General features: G+C 61.7%; 2 protein-coding genes across 7 annotated transcripts in view; one reads left to right on the top strand and one right to left on the bottom strand.

The window, feature by feature from the left end:
- The window catches only part of TECPR2 (tectonin beta-propeller repeat containing 2), a 98291-nt gene extending 91971 nt beyond the window's left edge, over positions 1–6320 (top strand). For all 5 annotated transcript variants that reach the window (XM_060095603.1, XM_060095599.1, XM_060095600.1 and 2 more), the window contains 3 exons: positions 1643–1784; positions 2146–2295; positions 2616–6320. In XM_060095603.1, the coding sequence (XP_059951586.1) occupies positions 1643–1784; positions 2146–2295; positions 2616–2767 (444 nt within the window). In that variant the 3' untranslated portion in view covers positions 2768–6320. The remainder of the gene's footprint in view (positions 1–1642; positions 1785–2145; positions 2296–2615) is intronic.
- A 3664-nt stretch (positions 6321–9984) lies between these two features.
- Positions 9985–12877, bottom strand: ANKRD9 (ankyrin repeat domain 9). 2 transcript variants are annotated; one of them, XM_060095597.1, is made up of 3 exons: positions 12691–12877; positions 11644–11718; positions 9985–11073 (listed from the first exon to the last, which is right to left on the bottom strand). In XM_060095597.1, the coding sequence occupies exon 3, from the start codon at positions 11024–11026 to the stop codon at positions 10082–10084; it is 945 nt and encodes a 314-aa protein (XP_059951580.1). In that variant the 5' UTR covers positions 11027–11073; positions 11644–11718; positions 12691–12877; the 3' UTR covers positions 9985–10081. The 2 variants fall into 2 exon arrangements, with proteins under 2 accessions (XP_059951580.1, XP_059951581.1); XM_060095598.1 differs by having other exon boundaries at positions 11666–11718.
- Between the last annotated feature and the right edge of the window lie 204 nt (positions 12878–13081).

Genomic DNA, 13081 nt, shown 5'->3' with positions numbered 1-13081 from the left:
TCCAGGAGATGACAGGAACCCGAGGAGGGAGAGGAGAGAGAAGGGGCGCCGGCCCGCCCTGGCCGCCCAGTGGCTGTTCTCCTCCGGCCCTCCTCCTCCGAGGGCTTCTCCCCACCTGCCGGCTCTTCCCTGCCTCCACATCACAGCGTCTTCTCTGTCTTCCCACTGCTCCACTGCCTGGAAAGTTTGTGGCTTCGAGGAGCGCTTTACTCCTTGTACCTCTCAGGACTGGGGCTGGGATGCGGGCGGAGTCCAGCATGGACGGCTCCTCTCTGCTTCACCGCGGCGGGGCCTCTGGGCCGCGCACACCTCTCTCCCCTCCGCGGGGCCTCCGCACCGCAGACTTCTCCACGCCGGCTGAGCTCTGAGAGGAGAAGCTGACGCTGCCTGCTCCTCGAGACCAGGCTCGGCCCTGCCAGCGGGATGCTTCTGCCATGTTGTTTTGGTCAAAGAAGTGAGAGGCCGGATTCCAGGGGAGAGGCACAGACCCCCGTCTCCGTAGAGCCGAAGAAGTCACAGCCACACCAGTCATGGGAAAGCAAAGAGCGCTTTCAGTATTTATGTTCTTGCCTGAAAAGCATTTAGGATGGATGCTCCTCAGCTGAGAGAGCCCATGAGCTCTGATTGCATCTCCCACAGGCACACAGGGCGCTGTCAGCCGCGTCTGTGCCCAGCATGGTGTGCCGATCGATCGCAGGGCCTCCATCCGCTCCCCGCAGCCCCTCGTCCTCTCTGGAGCGGTGTGGGGAGCGGGGGGGATGCTGGGCCTAGGGCGCCCCTCCCTGAAAGCAAGGCTGAGCAGGCCCACTGGCCTCCTCGCCTGCCGGTGCCTGTTTCCTGCGGAGCTTGTAGCAGCTGTGCACAGCCGGCCTGGCCCTGTCTGTGTGACAAGCAGAGCAGAAGAGGGGGGCTCGGGGGCATGAGTGGGGAGACCCATGTCCACAGACACCCGCCTCGGCCCTCCGCAGGCTGCCCAGCCGCCCCTGATCGAGCCCCCGGGCTGGTCCACACGCGTCCCCACCGCGGACCCTCTGTCCCAACGCTGTCAATGGCAACTGCAGTTTTTGGTGTCTTTTACCTTTATAATTTATAAAATTTAACTTTTCATTTTGAAAACCTTTAGACCAACGGAAAACTTGCAGATTTCAGTAACTCCCATAGCCCCAGGTCCACCCAGAGTCCCCCACTGCCAACACTGGGCCACGTTTGCTTTCTCTCCGAGCATGAAGCTGTGAACAGGGGCTTGTGAGGACCCTCAGAGGCCAGGCCCCGGCCTCCTCCCTTTCCCCTGCGGCACCTGCCGTCTGTCGCTGCCCGTTAACGCAGCCTGGCCCTCCTGGCCCGGCGTCCCGCAGGTCTTCCCCCCGTGTCCTTTCCTTCTCCTGTCACCTGGCCCATCTTTGTTCCCCAGGACATGCAGCACTGAAGAGTTGGGGCTCCCTGCTTGGTGGGAGGTCCCTCGGCCTGGGTCTTCGGGGCGTTTCCGTCCCTGTGAGGCTGCGCTCTGGGGACAGGCCTGGTCCCCCCACGCCCTTGCCCGCTGCTCCTGCCGTGCTGGGCTGCCCTGGGCGGTGCGGGACCTGCCCTCCCCAATCATGTGCACCCACCTCCTTCCCTGAGGAAAGGCCCTTCCTGCTTCCAGCCCGCCGGTGTCGCCCTGGTCAGCGTCCACTCCAGCCCCAGTGACCAGATGCTGTGGGCCCTGGACAGCAGGTGGAACGTGCACGTCCGAGTTGGGATCACCGAGGAGATGCCGGTGGGGACCGACTGGGAGCACGTGCCAGGTAGGGGTGCTGGGTGGGCGGTGGCCACTGCGGCCACACTGGGTCCTGGTTTGTTTCCGAGGCTCTGCTGAGGCAGGTGACAGCAAGCGTCTACCTCAGTGTTCCCCAGCATGGGCACCCCACAAGCAGAGTGCCAGCCCGTGTCCTTGGGGTTCCTTGTCGGATGACCGTTTCCGGACCGCCTGGGCTCTGGTCCTCGGGTCTTGGGCTCTTGCGGCCTTGCCGGCCCTGCAGACAGGGCGTCCTTTCCCTGGGCTTCCGCTCAGTGCCCAGCCAGGAGGAGAGCAGGCTTGCGGGGAGGGTCGGTCCGTCCCTTCCGCGGCCGGGGCCGAGGGCAGACAGACGCTCCGTTTGCCTGCAGGGTTGCAGGCCTGCCAGCTGGCCCTGAGCGCCAGGACCGTGTGGGCCCGCTGCCCCAACGGGGATCTCGCCCGACGGTACGGCGTCACCGACAGAAACCCTGCCGGAGACTACTGGAAGAAGATTCCCGGGCACGTGACGTGTTTCACAGGCAGGTGCCAGGGCGCCGGGGCTCCCGTGGATGACGTCAGTGGGGCTCTGGTGGGGGGCTGGGGCGGTGCTGCTCCCACGGGGCTGGTTCACCCAAACAGGAGCCCATCCCAGGGTCACACCTGCCGCGGGCCACGCAGCGCCCAGACTCTGCCAGGGTCTCCCGGGAAGAGGACGGGGCGCCGGGCCACCCCCTTGAAGGCTGAGGAAGCCTAGGCGCCGGTTGGGGGGTGCCCGGGGCCCCGCCACTAGGCAGCGCGCGTGCAGTTGTGGAGCCAGGCTGGGGAGTAACGGGCGTGCGGCTGGCTCTTGTCCCCGCAGTGACCTTGTCAGATGAGCTGTGGGCAGTGGGCCCCCCCGGCTCCCTCCTGCAGCGGCTGACTAGGACTTTCAGCCACTCCCGCGGCGCCCCGAGCAGCCAGGCCACCACCCCCCACCCCGAGGACCTGGACGACGAGTGGGAGGTCATCTGAAGGAGCTCTCGGCGGGGAGGCCGCCGAGACTCGTGTGGCGGACACGGGCGGTTTAGAGTCACTCGCCCTTGGACACACCTCGCCCGCTCTCGTCAGACACGTCTAGCCAGGTCGGACGCCCCGCTCTTGCTTTCCTCCGTGTTTGTTTCCGTCTCGTTCCAGAACCCACAGCCTCGGCCGAGAGGTCCGGAGCCGTTGCTGTAGCAGCAGTGCCTCTGAACTCCCACTGAGGCCGTCCCCAAGTGGGACGGTGGCTGCTCCAGTTGCATGCACTACGGTTACCGCTGTCTGCTGCGGTCACCTTCCCGTCACTGACCGCTCCCAGGCCCGTGGAGCCCAAGGTCAGTGCCGTCCACCTGCCGAATGTGTTCCTGGGATGGCTTCGTCTCCACCACAGGGTCCCCCCACGTCCTCTCTGAGACACAGGTCCCAGCGCCCATTTCCTGCTGGCCACACCAGATGGGAAGCCAGCTGTGCCAGGATGGGGACACACGCATAGCAACATGCACACGCCACGCACGCCCTCCCTGCCCGCTCCCAGGAGGCTGGGCTCGCCTCCAGCAGAACAGTAAAGGCCAGTGGGTGACCTGGAATACGGAAGTGTGCGTGTGTATCCGAGGCAGGTGTGGTGGGACGTGGGAACCTTAGCCATGTTAGTGACACAGGAATGTCTTAGGGTGACACTCAGCCCTGCTGCTGGTGACGTCGTGAAAACCAGAAGCACCTTCAGAGGATGAATCTACTAATTCTTGCCTTTTTTGTTTGTTGTATTACAAACCTACATAAGATACCTCACTTGAAATCAGATCTTACAAATTTAGAAGAGAAATGTATTTTCTGAAACCAGGGGAAGGCTTTTGATTCCTTCCCCTGGTTTATCCCGAGCCCGCACTGTTCTCGGCTGCAGCTTCAGAGGATGGACACCGCCCCGCACGTCCTCGGTGTGTGGGGCAGCCACGGGACCTGCCTGCTGGCTGCGAGTGGCAACCAGACACTGTCAGCGGGCATCTGGGTGGGTGCCCAACAAGGTTGAAACTGGGGCCTGCTGTGGCCACGTCAGACTTCAGTCCATGGGCTCGGCCTGCAGTGCCCACCCTCGTCGCTGGCATCGGAGCTGTAGGACTCGGCAGCCCAGCCAGGCATCCGCCCTGAGCCCGCCACCCCTCCCTCTTGGAGGCAGCCCCACAGAAGGACTCCAGCCTGGCTGCTTTTTTTAGCCTGCCCTTGGCCCAGGGCCCAGTTACTCAATGCCTGTTTTCTACTAAGCAAGTGTGTCCGGGAGCCCCCAGGCCACAGGTGAAGAGCGATAAGATTTGTTCTCTGACAGGACGCAGCCAGCCATGAGGATGGAGGTTTTCCAGGTCTAAATGAGGACAAGATGCTGAAATCCCAGACCTTACTACTTCACTTTTATAGAACCCTTTTTTTTTCAGAAGTCTGGTGACAGCAGAGGGAGCCCAGGCTGGCTGAGGCTCCTCTTCTGCGTATGTTGTGCCTTGCCCGGCTCCTCAGATGGCAGAGCTCTCCTGAACCCGCGGGACTTCAGTGCAATTAAACCCCAGGCTAGTTAGTTTGATACTTTTAAACTACTTGTAGCCTCAGTGCTTTGTACAGTTTTCTTTTTTTTTTTTTTCTTTAGTTGTGCTTTGAGACAGTGCAATAAACTAGACTTTTCCGAGCCTAGTCGAGTCTGATGTCTGAGTGGTGAGAAGGTGCCCTGAGCAGGCACTCAGGAAGGCTGTTCCCACTGGTGCCGTGAAGAATCTGCTGCTGGCGTCGCTAGCCCAGCCCCACGGCCAGCAGGGTGTGGGCAGATGTCATTTCATGACCAGTTTGCCCGGGGGCTGTCCTGGGGGAGTGCCACTGCAGAGGTGGCCCTGGGGAGGACACCGTACCGAGGGGCAGAGTGCAGTGCCGCTGTGGGCAGGCTCTGGGGGCTCAAGACCCTGGGCCTGAGTCTCCATCCAGGACACAAAACCAGATACCAGAAGTGCCCTAGTGGAAACCAGCACGTGGAAAAAGGTCACGTTCATGACAGCAGCGGGATGAGTCATGTGCCAGGAAACACCCTGAACAAGAAATGCCAGACTCTGTCGAGAGCTGGCCAAGCTTTACTGAAGACTTCAAGAGAGCCTGGACTGGGATGGCAGTCGGCATTCCTGATGGAAGACCACAGCCGTCGTGCAAAGAAAGACACCAGTCCTTTCCAAAGGCATTTATGGCTTTCACTCAATTTGTCAAAATCCCCACTGGGATTTTCTTTGTTGGGGGAGGCAGAGAAGAATCCATAAAACAATGTTCATAGCCACAGACACACCCCTTGACGGTGCCAGATATGCGGCGAGGCTCTCATGCGTGCAGCTTCACGTCCTCAGTAGGGCCCTGAGAGGTCACTACCATTAGCCCCAGTGAGACTCAGAGAGGCGAAGTAACTTGCTTAAGTCAACACAAGGAGCGCTGGGACTCCAGACCTGTGCTGTGTGACGCCACCTCGTCTTGAGAAGAAACAGATGAGGATTGCCAGGAGTGATGACGGGGGCCAGCCAACGAAGTAGGACGTGGACGGAAGGGCCAATGACGTCGGGCAGCCCAGCGAGGCCCACGGGGAGCTGACGGGGTGAGGGCGGCACGCGGGTGAGAGGACGGGACGGTGACTTCACCGTTAACTGGTGCGGCCCGCTACTGAACCATTCAGACAAAATAAACATTACGTGGATTAAAGAATCTTAAAACTAGGGGGCAAAAAACAGTATCTGACTTCTGGATGGCAAGCACTTTCTAAACTCAAAAGTAGTGGGGAAAGAGGAAAATACTATATAGATTTGATCTCTTCAAAATATATATAATGCTGTGAATTAAAAACCCTGCATAAAATTAGAAGGGGAAATAATCGCAACAAGTCGGAGGAATGCCGAAGACACACGTGTGGACAAAGATGAAAGGGCCCTGCTTAGTGAGCGCTCAGGGGGGCGGTGCACATGGAGCAAGCAGGGGCCCCCCGTGGGCACAGCCCTTCTGGGAAAGCCACCGACAGTCCAGCAGCAGCCTCAAAACCCTCAAGCCCCGGAACTCCTACTTCTGGAAACCTGTCCTCAAGAACAAATCCGAAGTCAGGGTTAAACATACAGCGCGGCATCGTTTGTAATTGTGAAACACTAAAAACACCTGACTTTCGGGAGCATTCCTCTCATGAAACGGTATATGCGGCTGTTACAAAGCATGTGTGTTCCTGGGGGATATGTGTTCTGAGCAGTCTGTCATGCAGTTTTATCATAGCAGCGTTAAATCTCTTGGGCGTGGTAATGATCATGTGGGTTTGCAGGAGATCATACATACAGGGAGAGGTAGATAATGCCAATGGACACTCTTCTAACTTTTGGTGGGTTTGAAATCTTTTTCATAATTCCAAGGTGCAGAGGAGGGGCAGAAAGACACTACACAAGCAGCTGGTCACGGTGGTCACCTGTAGTGTGTACCTTTTTGTATCTTTTGAATTTGAGCCATGTAAATGTGTTATTTATTCCAAAAATAAATAAAATTCACATTTTAAAGACTCAGTTCTAACATCAACTCTTTATCATATCAGCGCTAGCTGAATCAAGTATCACAAAGTAAACACCAAAGGCTTCTCAAAAATCGTACTTACACAGTGTTTTACAGTATATGGAAATGCTTACTCTACAGTAAGTTTTTAAATACTAGATTTGATCTCATGTCACGTGAAAAAGTATGCATAGAAAAAAATTTGAACGTATGTATATATGTGCATAGAGGAAAAACATCAGAAAATACACCAAAATGCTAGTAGCAGTGGTTGTCTGGGTGGTGGGATGCTGCCAGGCAGGCGGGCAGCCTCTTTATCTGGGAGCTGCATGGAGGGGCCCTGCCGCATCCTGCCCTGGATTTCTCTGCACAATCCGAGTGTTGTACCATGAGCATGCATTCTATCAGCAGAAATTCTTTATAAAAGTCACTGGAGATGTGGGAATTCCCTGGCGGTCCAGCGGTTAGGACTCCTCGCTTTCACTGCCTGGGCCCCGGGTTCCGTCCCCGGTCGGGGAACTAAGATCTCGCAAGCCACACAGTGTGGCTAAAAAAAAAAAAAACACACTGAGGATAGAAATCTCTTCTCTTCAACCTCTGCCTTGGTTGGGATGGTTACACGTGTGTTGACATCGGTCATGACCCCTCAAACCACACACTTAAAGTCTGGGCATTTATTATGTCAAGTATGCCTCAATTTTAAACTGTAGCAGGACAAAACCAGTCACCGTGGAGCAGGGGTGCTTCACATCCACTCACTTCTGAAGCAGAAGCCTTCCCCAACCGTGCCTGTTTCCCCTCCGTCCCGACTTCAGGAAGCACCCTTGTTCTGAACAGGAGTCCAGGTAACTTAGGAAACTGCTCTCAATACAGTATTTTAAAGTTGAAGAAATTGACAGGAAAGGAAATCAGTGGGAATATCGAGGTAGTAATGGGGTAAGTTAGCACACAAAGGAGGCACAGTCATGCCACCACGGCCAAAGTGGGGGCAGAGCAGGGGCCTTGTGGCCACAGGCCATCACAGGGCTGTGTGTCCCTCTCGGGCTCCAGGCACAGGGTCACAGTGCCTTGGGGAGGAGCAGCCCATCCTCCTTCCTCCTCCCCGACAGGTGTCTGGGCTGCAGAGATTCTGGCCCCTGAGCTCTCCGGAGTTGGAAGTTCCCTGGGCCCCTGGGTGGGCGTGGCGGGGGCAGTACTGGGAGGAGTGGGGCTTTCCTTCGACAAGGTTCATGGAGTGAAGGAAGTGAACAAACGGACCAAGGCGCTTTGCCCCAGACACGTGGGCCTTGTCCCAGGCGGAGCCATTGCCTTGGAGAAGCCATCAAGGCCACCTGCCAACAGCCAAGAGCTGAGTCTCCTGGCTGACTCTGGCCCTCCCCAGGCCTCCCTGCTCATCGCCAGGGGGACAGTGGTGACGGGGGGTGCTGGAGGGCCCAGGGGAGCGATAAGGCCAGTGCTGAGGCCCGCCCACCCGCCCTCACTCGGCCGGCAGCAGCGGCCAGATAACCCCGAGGCTTCTCCGCCCTGCACTGTTGCTCTGGGTTCTCTGCTCCCATGGACGCCTGGGGTGCCCTGAGCCAGGCGTCCCCAGTGGGACTCAGTGGGAGCTGTGCCAGGAATCAGGCCCCGCTCTGCTGCCACAGGGCTTCGTCAGCCTTCCCTGTGGCTCCCTGTCCCACCCAGCCACGGCCAGGACACCCGGCGCTGACGCCCCCTCTGCCCTCTTGCCCTGCACCCCTCCAAGCTATGAAGCTGTGCTCCGGCTGGGCCCCCTGCTGTGGTGCCCAGAACAACTCCTGCCCGTATCCTGCCCTGCATGCCAGGATCAGCTCAGGGACTGCCTCCTGCTCCCCGGACAATGGGTTCTGTGGGGTCCCCGGCAGGGAGGCCCCCAACCTTGCATCACCCCATCCCCAGCCCATGGGGCTCAAAGGAGTTCGTCACCAAAGGGGCAGCTGTAGGTCTAGCAGGGAAGCGGATGGGGGCCTAGCCCTGTGCCTTGGGCCAGGAGGGCTGACTCCACAGAGGACAGAGCTGGGACCGGGGAGACATGAGGGGAAGTCCGCACACCCAGGTCCTCCGTCAGGTGCCCAGGCTCTTTCCAGGCAGAAGCTGCTTGGGCACGAGGGCGTCAAGAGTTCCCAAAGCCCAGAAGCCACGGCGACCTGCTGCTCTGGTCTGCGCTTTCCGCCTCCTCCAGAGGAACGCACCCTCCCCCAGCAGCGCATCCCCGGTAAGAACCAGGGGACTCCTGATGTCCCAAGGTTTAAGCTAGAAGAGATGCTAGTATCCACTGCCCCCAAGTGTCAAGGTTCAGAAAAGCTATTTAACTGGGCCAGGACACACAGCAGGAGGGGAGAAGCCCTCGCTCCCACCCAGAATCTAGGATCAGCACTGGGCCGTACACCCCTCCACCCCCCACCCCTCCCCACCAGGGCTGTGTGCCCACCCACCCTACGCTTCGCTTCCCAGGAACGGGGGTCACATCCTTTCCAGGACAGGTAGGGAGCTTGGAGATGCTCCAAAACCCCTTTGTAAACAGTTGGGGACACTGAAGCCCAAGGCAGGGGTTTATCCAAGGTCACCCTCAGAGTGGGTGGCAGGTGCAGACCAGAACCAGGCCCCCTGACAGAGCTTCCCGCTGCCCAGGCCCCTTCCACAGCCCCCCTCTGACGGCCCACCACCCTGGACTCTGCCACCACCACCCAAAGCCCCTTCGGCGCCCAGGCATGCCCCCCGCTCGGGGACACTGGGGGCAGGGTGGGCAGTGGGTGCCCCCAGCCAGGCGGTCACTGTCCATCGGGCAGATCGTTAGCCCTCTGCTCCTGGCAGAACATCGTGGCCCTCCAGCCCATGCCGGCGCGGGTTGAATTTCACGGCCCAGCAGAATTCCCAGGCAGGACGGCCTGGCCATCCCTGATCCCAAGGCTCCTTGGGGCACGGACCCAGCTTCTCAGCCAGGGTCCCTTTGTCCTGAAGGGTCAACCAGTCTCCATCGTCAAACCCTTCCTGCGGAAACCAGCTCTACTGGCTGAGGCTGGAGGGCCCGCCCACGGGGTTACGCAGCCACCCCCATCAGGAGCCCCAGGATTAGGTACCTGCTAGTCTCCAGAGGAGAGAGCCAAAGGGGCGACCGTGACAAGTCCAGGCCTGGGCTTCCTTGGGGAGGGGGCGGTCCCAGTGACAGCCAAGGAGGAGGCAGGTGGCCAGTACGGGACGGGGGCAAACAGGAGGCACAGCCTGGGTCCTGCCCTCCACAGCTCGGGACCTGAGGCCCAGCCCCACAGGGGAGTGGTCGAGGCCCCACCTGCTGACGGGGCAGAGAACCTCCACCCAGCACCCACGGGCGGTTCCCTTGGCCTCCAAGCCTTTGCACACGCCATCCCCCTGCCTGGACACGTCAGTCCGCCCCCCTGCACCCGCCCAGCTCAGCTGTCTCTCCCTCTGGGACACCTTCCCAGAGGCTCTAAATCAAGATGGGAGGCCGCTCCTCAGGGTCTGGGTAGTTAGAGCTGAGGGCAGGGCCCGGATCTCAGGCGTCGCCTGACCCTGCAGCCCCGCTCCACGCAGGGAGGTGGGGAGCTGAGCACGGCCGGATCCAGAAGACCTGCAGCTCCGGGTCCGCCTGCCCGTCCTGGCCAAGCCCCCAAAGCACGCTACACACAAAGCAGAGATTCTGCTGTCCAGAGAACAATATATGTAAAGTGCCGGGTACAACGCTCTGAAAAATAGTATTCTCCAAAAATCCAGCACCCGGGGTGCCCCCGCGGTCTAGCCCTTGCCCGTGAGGTCCAACGGCTGCAGGAAGGGCGGCAGCGGCAGCTCGTCCAGGGCCTCGGGGAAGCGGCCGGGCGAGATGGCGGTGACCAGCACCTGCATGGCGCGCGCGAAGAGCGAGGGTGGCGCCAGGCCCGCCAGCCACTGGAACTTGTCCTCGCCCAGTAGCCGCTGCCAGCGCGGCCGGTCGCCCAGCAGCTCACGGCGGGCCGGGCCGGTGGCGTCCGCAGGTGTGTACAGTGCCAGTAAGTCGAGCAGCAGCAGGCGGCGCTGGCGCGGCTCCCCGGGCGCAGGCGCCCCGACGGCGGGGGCGGCCCCGGCGTCACGGCCCAGCTGACGTAGCAGCAGCTCGAGCGGCGTGAGGCCGCCGCCATCGCGCAGGCCAGGCGAGGCGCCGTGGCCGAGCAGCAGGAAGAGGCACTCGGGGCGCGCCAGCTCGCAGGCCACGTGCAGCGACGTGCCACCGCCCTCCACGCGGCTACAGCCTCGCCGGTCGAGCAGGCGCGCGCGCTCCTCGGCCGGGAAGTCGCGCACAGTGCGCAGGATGCGGCGCAGGATGCCCACGCGGTTGTAGCGCACGGCCAGCGCCACGTGCGGCCCGGGCGCCGCGCAGCAGCGGAAGCCGGCGCTGGGCGGCGCGAGCGCGCACCGCGGGAACGTGGCCAGCAGGTAGTGCGCGTACGCCTGGTGGTCGTGCACGAGTGCGTAGAGCAGCGCCTCCGACGGCGAGTAGGCGGCGGCGCGCCCGCGCTCGTCCCAGTGGAAGGCCTCGCTGGCGCGCATGTCCTCCAGCAGCCACACGGGCAGCAGGTCGCGCACGGCCTGGTAGAAAGCGAACGACGACTTGCGGCACTGCTTCTGCGCCCGAGAGCGCGCTGCGCCCGCGCCCTCGGGACCGCCGTCCGCGCCGCCCCCCGGCCGCCGCGCGTCCCACGGCATGCTGGCGGCGCCTCCCGGTCTCACGGCATGGGCCTGGGGCCGACCACCTGCGGGCAGAGGGAAGCGCAGCGAGGGTTGAGGATCCGGGCGGAGAGGGGTCTCCCGTCCAATCCTCACACAGCCCCACTTGTCCGGGCCTCTCTCGTACCTGCCCCCAGCCTCCGACCGGCCCTCCCAGTCACTCCTCACAGCTTCCCTTCTCTCCTAGGCCCTGAACCACCTCCCACATCCTTGATCTAGCTGCGCCTGCTCGCCCTCCCCAAAACTGTCTTGTTCTCCGGTACCTCTGCTAAAGATGCCCTTCCCTGTCCCTGCCCTCACAGCCCCAGCTACCGTCAAGGCCACACAGAAACCCCACACCCCGTCCAGCCCAGGGACCCACTGGAAGAGTTCTTGCTCCCACCTGTGGCAGCTGCATCCAACTCCAGTCAAGGGAAAAGCCAGGTAGGGGACTAGGAAAGCTGCATCCCACATCTCAAGCTGAGCCAAATCTTTTCTGTAGCCCAAGCTCCCTATCCCCAACCCCATCTAACCTTGACCCTGTCGTCTGACCCCCGACTGCGGTCGGGGTCCCTACCCCAGGCCAGGCAGGGTCAGAGCTCTAGGCTCAGACCTACCTGGCTAGCGCACCGCGATTACCTAGTTCTGTGTAGGTGGGTGTATTACTGTTCCCTGAGCCTCAGCTTCTTCATCTGTAAGAAAGAGGGAAGGCAGTCTGTGAGCCACAGCAGGAAGTGGGGGCCTCTAGCCTTCCACCCAAACATGGTGTTTACTGGATGTCACCGCCCCTAGCTCCTGGGAGGAGGCAAGAGGATGAAATCAGCCTAGAAACTGGCGTGTACACTCTTCACAGCCTGTAAATCCCCTCCAGGTCTGCTAGCGCCCTGAGTCTTCCCAACGACTAGAAGAAGCAGGTACTGTCATCCCATTTTCCAGTAAGGGACAAACTTGTCCAAGGTCAGTCGGCAAGTCATGGTAGAGACAGGCCTGGAACCCAGATCTCCTAACTCCTATTTCGGGCTCACTCCAGAAGTGGGAGGACCCCCAACCCACAGGGAACCCAGCTTGAGCCCTAACCTTGCCCTCTGAGCCCCCTGCGCCAACCTGAGCCCTGACCTCCAACCCCTGGCCCTGGCCCAAGCTCCCCACTGCGTTTTCTCAAGGGTAAGCCCTTGGTCACAAGGGACCTAGGTCAGCGGATAAGCTGCATCCACACACACTGGGTAACTAAGTTACAGAGACGGGCACAGGGGTTGGGGGATGGAGCCACAGCACCCTTTTGGGGGACACCGTGACTGGAGCAACCCCCCACGCCTGGGTCTCCGCGCCCCGGGTGTACCCTGTGTGGACACTGGGAGCGGGGCAGGTTACGTAAAGTTGAGCCGCCCCACGTCACCGGGCAGCGAGTCACGGTCGCGGCTCAGTGAATGGGGGGTTGGGCCACCGAGGGCAAGGCCGCGCGCCCAGGGCCGCCCGCCAGTTCCTCCCCGTCCCCTACTGGCGGCACGGCCGGACCCCGGGTGGCCGCGGGTCGCGGGTCGAGGCCAGAGTGTCTGCGGGCCGATGGCCGGCGCAGCGAGGGCTGCACCTGCGTGCGCGTGTGTCTGGGGGGGATGAGGGGGGCGGCGGCTACACGCCGAGCCGACCGAGGAAGGGGGACTCACCTTGGGGGTCGGAGGGGCCGCTGGCCTGGCGTCCCCGCCCCCGCTGCGGGCCGGAAAGCTTGCTGTCCCCCCGCGGGTCGGCGCGCAGGCGAAGCTCCCAGGACAGACGGACGGGAGGTTGCCGCCGCCGCCCGCGCCCGCCGCAGCCGCGCTCTGAGCCGCCGCGGCCAGATCGCTGGGCGGCGGTGCCGGCGCCGGCGGCGGGCGGGCGGGCGGCGGGCGGCGCAGTGCGGCCCCGGCCGGGCAGTACCGCGGGGCCGCCCGCCGCCGCCATTGGCCCGCGCTGCCGGCTCCCGCCGCCACCCATTGGCCGCCGCGCTGCACCATTGTTACGTCACCGGTCGGCGGGCGGGGCGCCCAGGGGGACCCGCGGAAAAGTTGGGAGAAACTT

This window comes from Mesoplodon densirostris, chromosome 4 (assembly GCF_025265405.1).
Source record: "Mesoplodon densirostris isolate mMesDen1 chromosome 4, mMesDen1 primary haplotype, whole genome shotgun sequence".
In the NCBI taxonomy this organism is placed as follows: domain Eukaryota; kingdom Metazoa; phylum Chordata; class Mammalia; order Artiodactyla; family Ziphiidae; genus Mesoplodon; species Mesoplodon densirostris.
This window is presented reverse-complemented; position numbering and strand designations above follow the sequence as displayed.

Bases quoted from the DNA above. Each gene is read 5' to 3' on its own strand.
- ANKRD9 (XM_060095597.1), bottom strand. From the start codon at position 11,026: ATGCCGTGGGACGCGCGGCGGCCGGGGGGCGGCGCGGACGGCGGTCCC.